The sequence below is a fragment of the Lutra lutra genome, chromosome 13, assembly GCF_902655055.1.
Source record: "Lutra lutra chromosome 13, mLutLut1.2, whole genome shotgun sequence".
Lineage (NCBI taxonomy): Eukaryota > Metazoa > Chordata > Mammalia > Carnivora > Mustelidae > Lutra > Lutra lutra.
This window is the reverse complement of record NC_062290.1, coordinates 91247105-91262809: the sequence shown is the minus strand read 5'-3', so window position 1 is coordinate 91262809 and position 15705 is coordinate 91247105. Positions and strand designations below refer to the sequence as shown.

The following is a 15705-nucleotide window of genomic DNA, read 5'->3' as shown; positions in this document are numbered from 1 at the left end:
ACAAGCTAGACCGTGGGCCCTGCGTGGGTCCTATTCCCAGTCTGCCTCCAGGGTCTCATCTGGGGAACGAACAGAAGAAGTACAGTAAAGCATCAGAAAAGTTACATGAGCCCCCAAGAGAAAGGAAGGTGCTGTTTCTATTCTTAGTGCTGAGCCCATTCCAGCAAGCACAGCAGGTTACTTTTTCCCTGGAATTATATGAAACTACACTTTTTTTTTAGGTGTGTGGGTTTTGTTTTGTTTTTTTTTTATCCATAATACATGCTTAGGTTCTGAGAGAGTAAAAGCACTTAATGTATTTCCAGGATCATGTTCCTTTTTAGAGAGAAAATCCAGCTACTTTCTTTTTGCCTTCAGAACTTACTAGAATCGCTTCTGCACTTACTCTGGGCTATTATAGATGGACAGTTCAGCCGCGTGGGCATCTGGCACCTGCCTTTAATCTCTCCACTCTGTTCTTCTGCGCATTCCATGGGTGTACATAGGGCCATGAAATCATAGGAAAACAAATGTGCTTACCAAATCCTAGGATGCCAGAATCCTAGAATAGCCTTTGAAAAAGATCATCTTAAGACAGAAAAAAAAAGAAATTTTACTTTGTCCAGCAGGTATTAAACATATGGAACTTATCCCGAGATTTATAAGCCAAAAATTCATGTACACTCAGTGTAGTTAGCCTGCAGGAGGGCCGTGTTGTTCGGAGCTCGTTCCCAAACACTCTAGGATGCCCTCCCTCGAGGGCCCTCCCCTGCGTCCGTCAGCAACGAGAGGGAGAGGTGAGCCTTTCTTCTTCACAGAGTCTTGCCCAGCTCATGCATTTGCATGTTTGAGTGTAAGCTTTCATGTTTGCATGCATGTGTTTTGACAGGTGACCTTGGGAAAGGTGTTGAAAGTGATCGTCGTCATGCGGAGTCTGTTCATTGATCGAACAATAGTAAGGGGATACAGTGAGAATGTCTACACAGAAGACGGCAAGGTAAGCGTTCTAGAATCTTTTGTTTCATTTTTCTTTCTTTTTCTGTTTCCCAGAACAAACGTAGTCGAGTCCCAGATGAATGACATTAAACACCAGCAGTCATAGCTGAAATGGTCCACAAGCATGGTTTCTCAGTATGAAGATGAACGTTTTACAGAAAAACATTTCTCTCTCTCTCTCCCCTTGCATTTTTCATCAAGCTTCTGCTTTTCCCTTTAAGCCTGATGCCCTTAGTTGAATTTCTAATTCATCACCTCAGACCCCAGTTGCCTCATTAAATGTGTCTTCTGAGGAAATGGATTTCTTTCTTTCTTTCTCTCCCACCCTCACCCCCACCCCAGTAGCGCAGCGCATCAATAGCCCAGGGTTTGGCATTTTCGGCATTTTGCTTTTCCTGGAACGATGAGGAAAATTCGAGCTACTTTGACTTACAACTTGCTCGGGATCTTTTCCCGTGGAACTAACAAGGAGCCCTGAGGAGGCGGCTTGTCCTCCGAGGTTCATACTGAACACTGCAGCTGTTTGGGTGGTTTGTCTCGTGGAAAGTTCACCCATGTGAACCCCTGATTTCTCTTGACTGCACACTGGCCGTATGGCTCTCCGGGGAGCCTCGGGGGTGCTAATGGGAGCTGACAGCCTTTGTTTGTGTTGGCATCTGGCGAGCCTGGAGCCTGGCAAGGGCTCCGCCTGTGACCCCCAGCCGGGTGCTCCCCGGCCACTCCCAGCGCTGAGCCTCCATCTGACCCTCTCTCCTGCGCTTTCCCTTCTCTTCATGGAGCCTGTTCCGATTCTTTTTAAAGATTTTATTTATTTATTTGACAAACAGAGATCACAAGTAGGCAGAGACGCATGCAGAGAGAGAGAGAGAGAAGCAGGCTCCCCGCTAAGCAGGGAGCCCGATGCGGGACTCGATCCCAGGATCCTGGGATCATGACCCAAGCTGAAGGCAGAGGCTTTAACCCACTGAGCCACCCAGGCGCTCCGCCCATTCCGATTCTTAAAGTTTGCGGTGGTACTAGCACTCACCACCCAGTGCCACGTTATAACGAGGGTAGAACGCTCTTCAAAAAAAGGTCACCAGTGTAGCTTAGCCCGTAACAGTGCCTGCGCTGAGAGCTGGGACCCACAAAGCGATGAGGTTTGTGTTTGGAGCAAGTGACCCCGCGTCTCCACAGCCCGCACAAGTGTTGTCAACAAGGGAAGCTACTCTTACTTCAAGGACCTGGCCAAGTTCTCGTAGCTCTCCCCTCATTGAACACAAAGCGTTCAGTGCCCTTTTCCTTTCGGGAAAGCACCGGCTTGTCTTCAGCACACGTGTGCGGAGTAGACGCGTCCCTGGGGCAGGCGCGGTCTGTGCGTGTGATGCGTGAACCCCGGCGGCAGCGCTCGTGAGCTGTTCCCAACTAGGGAGCAGCCGCAGAAGCCACCCCGGCCAGGAGCCCCCCGGACCCTGGTCCCAGCCGATTAGAGATGTGGTTCTTGTCGCCTTTGTTCGAGGTTCACGACTCCTTAGTCACACCCATTATGAGTCAGGGTCCTTGCCCTCCAGGGACTTGGAAGCACAGCGGGGAGGGAGGGCTCGAAACACAGGAAGCCAGGAGGAGAGGTTGTGAACTCGGGAGAGGGAGGAAGCATTCTCTGAAGTTAGAGTCCAAGGAGTGAGGGTTTACCTACTTGGCCAATCTCTTTCACACTGTATGTTTCTCTACACCGGAAGTGTCCTCGCTAAGCCCTGTAAAAGCAAGGCACTCAGCACTCTGCCCCCAATCACCCCGCTGCCACCTAGTCACTACTCAATAAATCACGAATACCATTTTTATTGTGCGCTTAAAACAAGGGATTTAGAAAATTGTCACCTATGTATGCTTCTAGGATTTCTCTCGGGTAACTTCCCCTTAGGTGCTTCTGACCATCCCCCAACCCCCGCACCATACTGTGGTTTCCCGTGTCAGCCTGCGGGGACCACTCCCCACCTGTGTCTAGGCGGGACCTCTCCTCCCCAGGCGCACCTCACGTTCAGCCCGCCCAAAACTCTGCTTACCTCTTTCTTCCCGAAACTCGGGTTCCCCCCGCTGTTCTCATCTGGGGTAACTGTACCACCACCTCATCACTCAAGCCATCCTTCCCCTCCCCCAAATCTAGTCCAACAACAGGTTCTGGTTTTCCCCTGCTTAAATCTCTCCCAAATTGGGCTCCTCCTGTCCGTCTCCCCTTCTTTTAGTTCTTAGTTCTCAATGGAGCAAGTGCACTGGCCGCCTCATGCCTCGTCTCCAGTCTTCCTTCCCTCCCACGGTCTGTCCTTTACTGGGCTTCCAGAGCAGTCTTCCCAAAATACACATCCAAGCATATGATTTCTTGCTCGCACCATCCCCTGTTGCCCAAAGCAGGCAGGAAAGTAGAATATTAATAGGTCTTAGACACAAAGCAGTCCATGGTCAAAATGTCTGAGAAACATGGGGTTCGAGAATGTTCAGTAGGTTTCTTTACTAAAGAAATTCTTGGAAACTTCAGTTTGCTTAGTGTCCTATGAATCTCCTAAGAGGCGCATATAGTATGGGGTATTTTCCTAACTTATTTGAACCCCAAATTCATTGTTTCTTCCTTTCTTCTCAGTATATTGTGACACTGGCGTTTTACAGAACATGCTTCTGAAAATCCTAGCTTCTAGAATAAAATCCAGACTCTTCAGCAACACATAGAAATGCCAGGTGATCTGACCCCTGCCTTCCTTACTGACCTCAGCTGCCATCATTCTCTGCGCACGTTTTGTCTCACTGTCCAGCCTTTTGTGCTGTTTGTGGCTCCCACAACTCTCTCACTCACTCTCAGTGCCCTCAGTGCCCTCAGCGTCCTCAGTGCCCTCAGCCTGGTATGCTTTGTGCTCTTGCCCACCTGACACACTCACTCTTCCCTTCACCCTGACTTACTGCTGTCCTCTTTCTCATCCTGTCCCCATTTCCCAGGGTCTCTTACATGAGCCCAGACTCTAGAGCCTCCTCATAAATACATCATGGAATTTTGAACAGTCTTTTTCTAGGACTAGAATCAGTACATCATGGTTATTTGTTGACATGTTTCTCTTGTAATTAATAGAAACACCAAGTACTCCGTATGTTGTCCTAGTAGGCATCATGCTAAGCAAACTTTGCCCACAGTGGTCATTGAGTCCTAGGTTCTGCTTAAATTAGTTTCGTTCTCCAGAGAGGGCAGCCGAGACCTCGAATGTACAGGGACTTGCCTGCAGTCACACCCACCAGGCTGAGGCTGCTCTGAGGAGCTCCATCTGCTGGGAGCACCTCAAGGGCCAAGACCCTGTCCCGTGATGCTGTCCCAGGGAGACGGTGCAGTGCCTGGAGTGCTGGAGAAGCCCGGGGCTGTGTGGGAGGGGACAGTGGAGAAGCCTGCTTGGGATGTGCCAGTGCTTTAGCCAGAGTGGAAGGGTGGGGAACTGAACATCAGAGATGAGGACCGAAAGCAGCAGTGGAGTGGAGTGGAGTCCACAGCAGGAGTGGAGTCATAGTGCAGAAAATGAAGGAGACGCGCGCGTGCGCACGCGGTGTGCATCTTCTTAATGAGAGATTATCGTGGGTTCTGTGTGCCTCAGAAAGAGAGTGAGTATGTGTCTGGGAACCTGAATTCGGCTCTGCCTCATATCACAAATGTGATACAGGAGGCCTCTTGCTGCATTTCACAGCTGCACACATTGGCCCAAGTGGTCAGCGGGGACCCTAAAACGGGGAATAGCAAGATTGAGAGGGCCAGGGCGCTTGTTGTTGGAAAGACACACTAACCGCGTTTGGCAGAGAGCTGTCAGAACGACCCCTGCCCAGAATCAAATCCTAGCCAACCTGATTAGCCCCTTCTTTTTTTAGAGCACTTTACAAAACCATGCCGACGTTATTAGTGTTGTGTTTTGAGTACTGATGCTGGTGTGTGTGAACTTACGCTTAGTGATACACATGTAAGCCTTAGTGTAATGAACATGCTGAAATGTCTAGCCCATCCCAAACAAAGTGTAACCTTTGGAAGCAGCCCCTAGAGCGTGGGGTGTGGTCCTCGAGACCACATTGCTGCTTACAGTTCTGTCGGCCTTTGCTGAGTTGGTGCCTGAGCGCTTGGGGGGAGGGGCTCGCCGCAGTCTGAGCGCTCAGCCGCGCAAGCCGGATGCCGTGGGCGTGGCTTGGAAAGCCGGACATGCTGGGTTCTGAACCTCTGTGCTGGATTCTGTGTCCCCCAAACCCAAAGCAACCAGCACCTCCTGAAAGGTTTAATTATCCGCGTTGCTACAATAGTGGCTCGGTGCCCCCTCCACCCCCGAGCCCCAGCTTTCCAGAACTGGCAGGATTTTTCCCCATCAGAATGCCAGCAAGGCTGTCGCTTTGCACTTGGCAGTAAACCCTGCTGCCGCCCTCATCGTCTGCCTCTTTACCTGGGATGCATATTTTTGAGACCAAGCTCTAGTAGAGTAATTCCTCTGATAAAATATAAAAATGTTTTTTTAAAACTTACCAACCTGCTATTCACTGTAACCAGGGAGGCACAGAGAGCCATGACTCAGCATGTTAAAAGGCAGATTTAAGTTGAAATACCTGGCCATTGTCCTGACTTTATACCCGCCAGACTTAAGTGAAAAAATGTGTGTCTCGGTTGAATTTATCTTATTAGGGGATTTAGGTTATGTTAATGCTATAGCTTCATTAATTACCCCATATCAATAAAAAAGGCAGCTTTTAGCCTCCTAGCGAAAGAGAGGAAAGAAATAGTGGTATCAAAGGGAACCTTCAAAGACGGCCAGAGCTGTCTCCAGGGTAATTTCTGATCCCGCATTCTTCCCACTTCAAAGTTGGATGTGTGTGTGTGTGTGGGTCGAGGGGTTGGGGAAGCCTGAATCTGATTTCTCTAATAAGTGTTGGCATCGGCCCCGTTTGATATTAGACACAGGGAACATTTTGATTTGTTACAGCCTTTGAAATTGTTCAGACGACCTTCAGAAAAACGGCCTCTTGTTACTTATGGGGGAAGGGGGGAAAGCTGGGGAAGGGGCCGCCTGTTTAATTCGCATGCGGACGGTGCCCGGACTTGTGCCTTCAGCCCTTGCTAGTAACAAATGTGTGCCCTGATCGCAGGTGGAAAGTTGAAGACCAGCAGACCCATAGCACCAGCTCTGGGGTGAGACTTGCTCTCTTCCTGATTTGCCAGGGAGGACTGGGCACAGTAAGAAGGCGACTGGGTAGAAGTTTATGGTTTTGAAAACTTTTGCGTAATCATGGAGAGACGCCTGACCATTGCTGGTTTACGGCCCTCTGCCCCACTGACGCACCACCTGTTGACCTCACAGTGTTCATAAATAAAAGCTTCAGAAGTTGAAGGCCCTGGTGAGGCTTAAGAGTTTTATTTGGAATTGTCAATTTTAGATCATTTATGGTACCTTGTACTATTTTTTGGAATGAAGAATTGGTAGCTTTCTGAGAAGCTGCCAGAATTTCCACTGGCTGCTAAGCCAATTTCAGTGGTGATGATTGTCACATGAGCGGGCCTCGAAGCACATTTGTCATGTGGAACTTCTGCAAGAGTGCCACCCCCGCAGCAGCTGCCACCACTTGGGGGTGGGGCTCGAGTCAGCCGTCCTGAATTCTAGTTCCGAGGCGGTCTTCCTCCCAGGTTGAGAGCTGGGCCTCTGGAGACAGAGCTGGTTTTTGAATTTTCTTCCCCGTACTTGTGTGATGTTGGACAGGTTACTTAACTTCTCTGAGCCTTGGTGTCCTCTTGTGGGAGGTGGGGTAGTTTCATCATCCCCGTCCGGATCTCTGGGAGGATTTCGGAAGCAACGCAGCCCCGTATGCTTGGGCTCCGCGCTCAGAGGGGAGTCTGCTTGTCTCTCTCCCTCTGCCCTCCCCCAAATAAATAAAATCTTAGAAAGAAAGGGAGGGAGTGAGGGAGGAAGGAAGGAAACGCAGGTGTAGTACAGGATGCATGCATGGTCCTCAGTGAATGATGTCTGCCCTCACTGGGTGTGCAGCCATGCTGATGGCAGGGGTCATTGTCATAGCTGGCGTGCCATCTGATCCTCGGCCATTCTGATTTTTCTTTTCGATAAGTCAGTTTGATCCTCACCATTCTTATTAGTCGAGAGGGCTTTTGACGTTTTGATGTTTAACCTGAGAGCAGATGTGTCTGTGCTGGAATGGTTGGACATCTGTGGGGTTTGTTTCCATTTACCCAAGAATAGAGCACATTCCTACCCCTAAAATACTCATTCCAGTCCCCAGGGTCCCAGAGGCTACTCCTAAGACTGCAGATTCAGCCACCAATTACCATAAGGCTGGCTTTTCCATTTTAAGATCTTTCTAATTCTTGCCCAGAATACTGAGAGGTGCTTTACTTTCTTTCCCTGACATTATAGTTCAGAATAATTTCCCGTTTGCCCAGCTGAAAGTTTACAGCTTCCAGAATGTTCCTTTTTGAATATCACAGCCAGCAAAAAAAAATTGGTAGCCATGTCCGCCTTTGCGGTCCATAAGCTAATGCTGATAAGTAATTCACTTGGGTCAGTCCGGGCTCCCTGAAATGAATTTCTGAAATCTTCTTGGCCCTGAGGAGAGGCAGGGCACTGACTCCAGAACTCTCACTTAGATGGCTTTCTTTGGCATAAATCTAGCAGAAAATGAAATCCAAACTGCCTGCTGTGCCATCGAAGCAATAGGGGGACCCATTGTTCCCGGCTCCCTTTCTTACCGTGCGCACCTGGTACGTGGGGCGTATTGTCTGACATCCTTCCATCCCAGACGGCTGCAGCTCTTCCCTAGGGCCCTGAATTATATATTTAAACCGCCTTTCAGAAAGAGCAGCCTTTGAATGAGCGTGGTGTGTTTGAGAAGCTGCAATTAGGCTGGAGAGTGCATCTCTTAATTAAACTTGGGCGCATTTCTCCCTAGATGATTTCTCTATTAAAACATTCTGTAGATACTGAAGAGTTGGGGTGGGTTTTTTTTGTTTTGTTTTGTCTTAATAATTTCCTCTTTTTTTTTTTTTTTTAAGATTTTATTTATGTGACAGAGAGAGAGATCACAAGTAGGCGGAGAGGCAGGCAGAGAGAAAGAGGAGGAAGCAGGCTCCCCACTGAGCAGAGAGCCCGATACGGGGCTCGATCCCAGGACCCTGGGATCATGACCCAAGCTGAAGGCAGAGGCTTTAACCCACTGAGCCACCCAGGCGCCCCAATAATTTCCTCTTTTAAATAAAAGCTATAACTTTTTGGTTTATATGCCGCTTCTTCCTTTTCTCGTTTTCCATAGCCCCATGTTTATATCTTGGTCTGCCTACGCAGGGTGGGAACAGGCAGGAAGGATAAACAGCGGAGAAGCTCTGAAGAAACAGCTGTAGGCTTCGAATGGAAGGGGAGCTGCGTTCGTTCCGAGTTGAGACACTGATGTTACACTCTCCCTAAAATCTAGAATCTTTGGCATCTCCCTGTCATCTTGGCAGTGATTCGGCAGAACTGAGAGATACGAAAAATCATTCTTATTCATTCTGCACTCTCTGAATAATCTTTAAGTGCTGCATTTTGTAAGCCCTGGGCTCCGCTGCGGCACTGAGAGCCCGTAGGAAGCGGCCTTCTCCTCCCCAGGATGCTGGCCAGCAGTTTTCTTCAGCAGAACTGACAGTGTGGGGTTCATTCCATTTGTCTTTTTTTGAGGTTTCCTTCAAAGTTATCTGAAGTAACATGTCACTTTTCCCTCTACAAATTGCTAGCCTACCAAATTAAAATTCTAATGCCTAAAGATTTTTTTTTTCAATCAACTGGCTTGGGGGGTGGTACAGTGACTGAAAATTGATACCACCTTTCTGAAGAGCAGCTGAGCCAGGGTTGAAGGAGAGGGGTCAGCTGGGGGCTTCGCTGGAAAGCCAGGGAGTTAGAGAGAGGCGGCCCGTTTGAGTGACTGTTCGGGCCGAGTTCTTCTGGTCCTTTTCCTGGGCGTGGACCAGCTAACACTGGCCCTCTCCAGCAGGAGCCCCGCAGGGACCCAGGGAAACCCTCTCAGAATCCTCTCAACCTCTTCTGTGGCCTGAAAGTTCTCAGACACGGCAGAGCGTACGTGCAACTCATTCTGAACAGGAGGAAGCCAGGGAGGACTGAGTGGGCTCCTGTGCGCAGACCACCTCTCAGTTCCGAGGACCATCTTCAGGAAACCAGATTTTGGTGTTTTCCTCAGAACAAAAACAGAACTGTGAACTACCCCGTGTCAAGTGCAACACTTTTATTCCTGTCTTAGAGGAATCTTCCCGTGAGATTGCTGCTCGGGTTCCCAGGCGCTCCACAGTCAGTGACTCAACCTACGGGCCATACAGCCATGTCTCGGGTTTCCACCATGACCCCTGGCCTACCCCAAAGGCAGGTTCCAAGAGGCCCATTTTGTTCAGCTCTGGAACTCACATGTTACAGTTGACTTTCTAGCACCCGTGGGACATACTGACTCTTCTAATCTGCACTGTCCTTGAGCTCTCTCCCAGCACTGTACTGGGGCAATTCTGCTTTTGTTCTACTTAATTTATTAGTATAAACTCATGAGACAATGAGTTTGTTTCAAACTCAATAATAAATAAATAATAATAAATAATAAATCAGGTATTGACTTGATTTATCATACGAAACTATAAAACAAAAATCCTTTTGCTTAAAGTAAGCCGCTGACATGCTCTGTGCAAGACCCAGTGTAGCCTGAGGAGGATGGACCGGGTTGACTCCGAGCCCTAACCACGACCTCCAATTTCCTCACTTGTGAAGGAGGGGTGCCCTCGATCAAGGGTTCCTGGCCTGACCAGCCATCAGGTTACACCACTGCTTGGGGAGCAGACAGACAGACAGATGAACAGATTCTCAGGCCCACTGTAAGCCTACTAATTCCGACACTCCAGGGGAGGAACCAAGGAATCTGTATATCAAAAAACAAAAAAATTCCCCCAGCAGCTTCTGATGCCAGCCAGGTTTGAGCGCCCTCAGGGGAGACCGTCCGTAAGAAGCCCCTCCAGATTGCCAGGGACGATTGAATGGCTTGTCCTCTGGAAAGGAAGGTTGCTAGTGGTACCAGCCGCACTGGCTTGTTCTGGGAATTAAATGAGCAAGTGCAGGTAAAGGGCCCAGTGTGGTGACTGGGGTGGAGCAGGTGCTCAGCAGCTGGGAGCCGGTTTTCCTCCACTCAGCACGGACCTGCTGATCCCTGTGACATGCTAGGTCTCACACCAGGACAACATAAGTGAAAGAAATAAACTTCCAGGGGTGCCTGGGTGGCTCAGTGGGTTAAGCCTCTGCCTTCAGCTCAGGTCATAATCTCAGGGTCCTGGGATCAAGCCCCGCATCGGGCTCTCTGCTTGGCAGGCAGCCTGCTTCCTCCTCTCTCTCTGCCTGTCTCTCTGCCTATTTGTGATCTCTGTCTGTCAAATAAATAAATAAATCTTTAAAAAAAAGAAAAAAGAAAAAAAGAAATAAACTTCCAGGGGTGCCTGGGTGGCTCAGTGGGTTAAAGCCTCTGCCTTCAGCTCAGGTCGTGATCTCAGGGTCCTGGGATCAAGCCCCGCATCGGGCTCTCTGCTCAGCAGGAAGCCTGCTTCCCCCTCTTTCTCTGCCTGCTCCTCTGCCTACTTGTGATATCTCTCTCTCTTTCTCTCTCTCTCTGTCAAATAACTAAATAAAATATTAAAAAAAGAAAGAAAGAAAGAAACTTCCAGGTGGTTTTAAGTGCAATGAAAATCTCAAATTTTTGAAACAATAAAGAGAAGACAATACATATTTAAACAATATTTCAGACTGGGTAACTGGAAAACGACTCTCAAGTAAGTTGACATTTGAACTAAAGAAAATTAGGAGGAGCCATGTGAGTGTTTGTGGGGGAAAAGAAATCTGTGCAAGGGTCCTGAGGCATGGTCGACATGGCCATGCAAGAAAACTATGGTAGGAGTCCAGGTTAGAGAAGGGAGCCAGGGGCTCCGCATGCAGCCTTAGATGCAACAGGCACCTCTTGCTCGCTTCCCTATGTCCCTCTGTGGGCTTCCTTAAGTCACTGACAGGTTGAGAGAGAAGAAATTCAAACAGGACATTTAAGATGCACACACAATGCCACGATCCTATTATTCCATAATTGTGTTTATTAGTTCAAGCTGACGGGTGTAGAGTGGTTACAGTGTCCTCTCTCGAAGCTGACAGTTCTAAAATCGATGCTGATGATGTCTTATGTCTTTCTCCGCAGCTGGATATATGGTCCAAATCCAACTATCAAGTATTCCAGAAGGTAAGCTCTACTTTTTCCTTCTTATTCAGGAGCAGGAAGGGAAATATGAATGCTTAAAGGTATAAATATTGGTCTTAAGTTAGACGCTTTTTCAAAAGTGGAAAAAGCCAGACACAAAGGCTGCTCACGGTATGATTCCACTGATAAGATATTCTGGGAAAGATAAAAATCTTAGGGACAGAAATCAGATTGCTGGTGTCCAGGGGCTGGGAGTCAGGGCAGGAGATTGTCGCCAAAGGGGCAAGAGGAAATGTGTCGGAGTCATTGGAATATTCTGTGTCTTAATCATGGTGGTGACTACACATTGTATTATGTTCCCAAAGCCATGGATCTAATAATGTACTGACTGTAGAGGGAAATCTGTGCTTTCCTTCCTGTATAGGGAAGACCCCAGTTCTTCCTTCTTGTGTTTGTCTCCAGTGAATCCCCATTACTGTGCACATGAAACACTTCACTTCTGCCCCTCCTGGTCACCAAACATGTGGAGGTTTGTCCCCCACGGATTGTCCCCACGGAAACAGGACACCAGCTGGGTGTCCTCCAGTTCAGCTTGGCCTGACACGATCGCCCCAGAGCTGCAGACCCCAGTCACAAGTTCGGTGACCTGTGCTTCCGCCCCACTGGTGGTAGATTGGAGGTTCCCGTGCCCACTCCTCAGGCTCTGTCAGTCCGCCAGAGCAGCTCACAGAACCGGGGAGATGCTCGCTGAGGTTTCCTGGCTTATGAAAGCACACGATAAAGGGTACAGATGAACAGCCAGGTGGAGGGACACACAGAGGAAGCTCTGGGAAGGCCTCGAGCCCAGGAGTCTTGGTCCCCATAGAGTTGGGGTGCATCAGTCTTCTGGCGTTTCATTGTCTAGTCTGGCAGCTCTAAACCCCTTACTGCTGGCATTTTACAGAGGCTCCCTCATGTAGACATAATCGATCATGAAGTCGGTTTCCAGCCCCACTCCCTTTCTCTGGAGGAAGCGGAGCGAGACAGAAAATTCTAAGTCTCTTATTACCCAAATCATGGCTTGGCCTTTCTGGTGACCAGACCCCACCCAGGGGCCCACCCAGAGTCACCTCGTTAGAACAGGATATGCCCCAATGCTCTTATCACTTAGGAAATTATAAGGATTTCAGGAGCTCTATGCCAGGTACCAGGGGCAGAGATCAAACAGTGTATATATTTCTTTTCTGTTACCTCACACCTACAAAGGGTGACTTTTGCTGTATGGAAATCATAGCTTAAACAAAAACAAAAAGCAGAGGCTTTTGAGTTGTTCCAAGCTCAGCCAGTTTTTAAGCTCAGTTTGTCAGAGCCCTGTGGTCTACGCGGGTGCCTAGTATGGGCTGAGGGGGGCGGGCTGGCCCCATCCTCACCCCCCTCCCACCCCTGCTTGACAGTCTGGTCACCTCTTTTTCTGATGGCAGGATTCCCCGTGAAATGCTGTTTGGGAGATGTCGAAGAAATGGGACTAGAGAAAACCCTTTCCCGGCTTCTGATGGTAGAAGAGGCCCTTCCCTGGAACAGCTCGGCACCTGGGGCTTACAAGGGCTGCTACGCCCCCCATAGCACCCAGGCCAGCTCCCCTGCAGGGCACCGGCTGCCTCTGTCTGCTCTCCTCCATCCTTTCTCCGCTTCTGTCCAGTGGCACGCATGGTGGAGGTGCTTGTGATTTCATTCCGGGCCCCATCCAGCTCCCCGTCATGACTTACTGGGCTCCTTTGCCATGAGCCAGGTGCTATGCTGGGTGCTAGAATTCGAGGGAAAACCAGACAGGGAGGCACGAGAAGGAAGGAGGGTAACTCCAGGGCGTTCCCCAGGGGCCTGCAGTCAAGAACAGCAGGAGGGGCCACTCACGTTGGGGCAGCCACAGGAGGCCTCTACGGGGCAAGACCTAAACTGAGATGGGCCGCTCCTGAGAGGGCACCGGTCACTTGAAAGGCCGTGAGAGGAGATCCCCAGGCAGTGGCGGCCGCAGCTCACCAGACCCGTGTTGAGGAGCACGTTCTAAGAGCTGTTGGAAGCCCGTGCAATGGCAGCGCACAGTGGGCCCGGAGGGAACGCTGCGGGGGACGGAGGCAGAGCCAGGGGTGGGCCTCTGGGTCTGGGGACAGAATTCAGATTTTATTCTCAAGTCCACTGAAGGAGTTGGTGCGGAGATGGGACATAATTTTGAAAGCTGAGCCCAAATCCTTTCCACTCGAGTATTAGTTATGTCCAGGGGACGCTGGATAACTTAGAGAGAAAGCATAGAACTTTTTTTATTAATTGAGGGGAAATTCACATAACACAAAATTAACCCAATTCCATGACTTTCATAGTGCTGTGGAATATTACCTCATCTAGTTCTAAACCTTTTCATCACCCCAGAAGGAAACCCGGTCCCCATTGAGCAGTGAGCGTAAGACTTTTGTAACAAAGCAACATAATGGACCAGCTCTCTAATGGTGTTTACTACATCACTTCACGTTGTTCCCAGACCTTCTGCACGAAAGTCTGGGCCAGGGGCGGATGCCTGCGGCTCAGAGAAGAGTCTGAGGCCCAATGCTGCATGCTTAGGGAGGCTGCTTAAGCAGTACAATTCCACAGTGTGGTCACAGTTAAACACAGCACGCTGTCCTGGGCTGGGTCCTGAAAGGGAGAGCGACACTAATGAGAAAGCAAGCGCGGTCCCTAATAAGTAACCAGTGTTGGTTTCTTAGCTATGGCTGAACGTACCGGGCCGTGACAGGTGTCACCGTGGGTGAAACTGGGTGAGGGGGGACATTAGAACTGTGCTTACCATCTTTGCAACTTTTCTAGTCCACAATTAAGTTAACCTTAAAAAGAATATCATCGGGGCTCCTGGGTGGCTCAGTGGGTTAAGCCTCTGCCCTCGGCTCAGCTCATGATCTCAGGGTCCTGGGATCGAGCCCCACATCGGGCTCTCTACTCAGCAGGGAGCCTGCTTCCCCCTCTCTGCCTGCCTCTCTGCCTACTTGTGATCTCTCTCTCTCTCTCTCTGTGTGTCAAATAAATGAGTAAAATCTTTAAAAAAAAAAAATGAAAGAAAGAAAAGAAAATCATCATCTTGACTCTTCTAACACTCTGCTACCCAGCTGAGCTGGCTAGCAGCTTCTCCTAAGGGGAAGATGTGTGTGGTCATAGGTAGGCTTTTGGGACAGGCAGCTACATTTGAATCTTAGCCTTCTTATCGAAGTGACCATACCTGAGGCATTTACTTGCTCGGTATGCCAAAAGTCTGGGCCTTAAATGCTAATCACTTTGTCCATGCTGGCTGCTTTTGTCGTGTTGTTCCCCAGCAGTGGGTGGAAAAGCATTCTAAAGAGAAAGAACACCGGTCATTATCTGCATCCTGTTTCGCTTGAATAGTGAGAACATTAAAGCAGTTTTGGGGTTTTTGCCTGGTTTATCTCCATGTCCTCTGTGGTCTTGCAATGACTTACCCCCTTCGGGCCATGGCTTCGGGGAGCCACGAGCATTACAGACCCTAACTGCTCTTTTCACAGTGGTCCGATTTCCATTCAAATACGAGGGGCTTGCACATGCTCGCCTTTGCATAGGTACATTTTTTTTAATGTTCCGTGTAGTATTAAGTATTTCTGAATGCCAGCAGAAAGTTTATTAGGAAGTTGTAAAATGTGTGAAACACAGATTTGGTGAGGCATGGATGTGGAGAGACAGGCTGTATTTTTATTCTACCTCCCCTAAAAATAACCTGCCAAGTGCTCTTTGTGTTTGTTGAAAACTACAAATGCACACCGAAGCAGCGTTTAAAATCGGACATTAGTCTAGTCGGAGAGACGTGGGCGCGCCGGCTGTGCCTCCCTTGCAGTCTGGGGTGGCGCGTCGGGCGATCCGTCTGTGGGGATTTTACCTCACCTGGGGCATGGCGTGTTGTCTGTGTGGGCAGAGCCCTTTCTGGAAGCCCTTCATCATCCCTGCCTTCACCTATTTTAACTAAATGGGCTTGACCCGACAGTGACCTGTACTCAACAAACCGCAGTTTGGGGACGGGAGACAGTGCTCCCTGTTTACAACTGCCTGCCCGGAATGAAGTCCTTGTCCTGCCCCAGGGGCAGGTGAGAGTCGGTGGGTTAGGGAGTCCTCTGTCTTCCCTACTAAAACATTGTCTTTTTGCTGTCAAAGTAAGGAACATATTGGAAAATAGTGTGGTACAGAATTAAGCTTCATCCTTAACGCTTTCAGCTAATCATCATCACATGGAAGAGGTTTGGGATTTTGTTTAAAGAAAAAGTCACACGCGTGCGGAAAACACTGGTGGGGAGGACGGAGGACACTAGGGTGGCCTCACGAAGAGGCAGGGCAGTCCGTGCTTATTTTTCTTTTAGTCTCAGGCCGCGTTGGTGGACAGAGGACAGACCATGCCATGAAAACAAAGCTGGTGCGATACATGGGACAGTGATTAGCATTGCCAACCCAAAATGCCAA

General features: G+C 49.2%; 1 protein-coding gene across 2 annotated transcripts in view; it reads left to right on the top strand.

The window, feature by feature from the left end:
- Positions 1-15705, top strand: part of MED27 (mediator complex subunit 27) — a 194228-nt gene that overhangs the window by 164021 nt on the left and 14502 nt on the right. For both annotated transcript variants that reach the window (XM_047701271.1, XM_047701272.1), the window contains exons 5-6: positions 869-976; positions 11221-11262. In XM_047701271.1, the coding sequence (XP_047557227.1) occupies positions 869-976; positions 11221-11262 (150 nt within the window). The remainder of the gene's footprint in view (positions 1-868; positions 977-11220; positions 11263-15705) is intronic.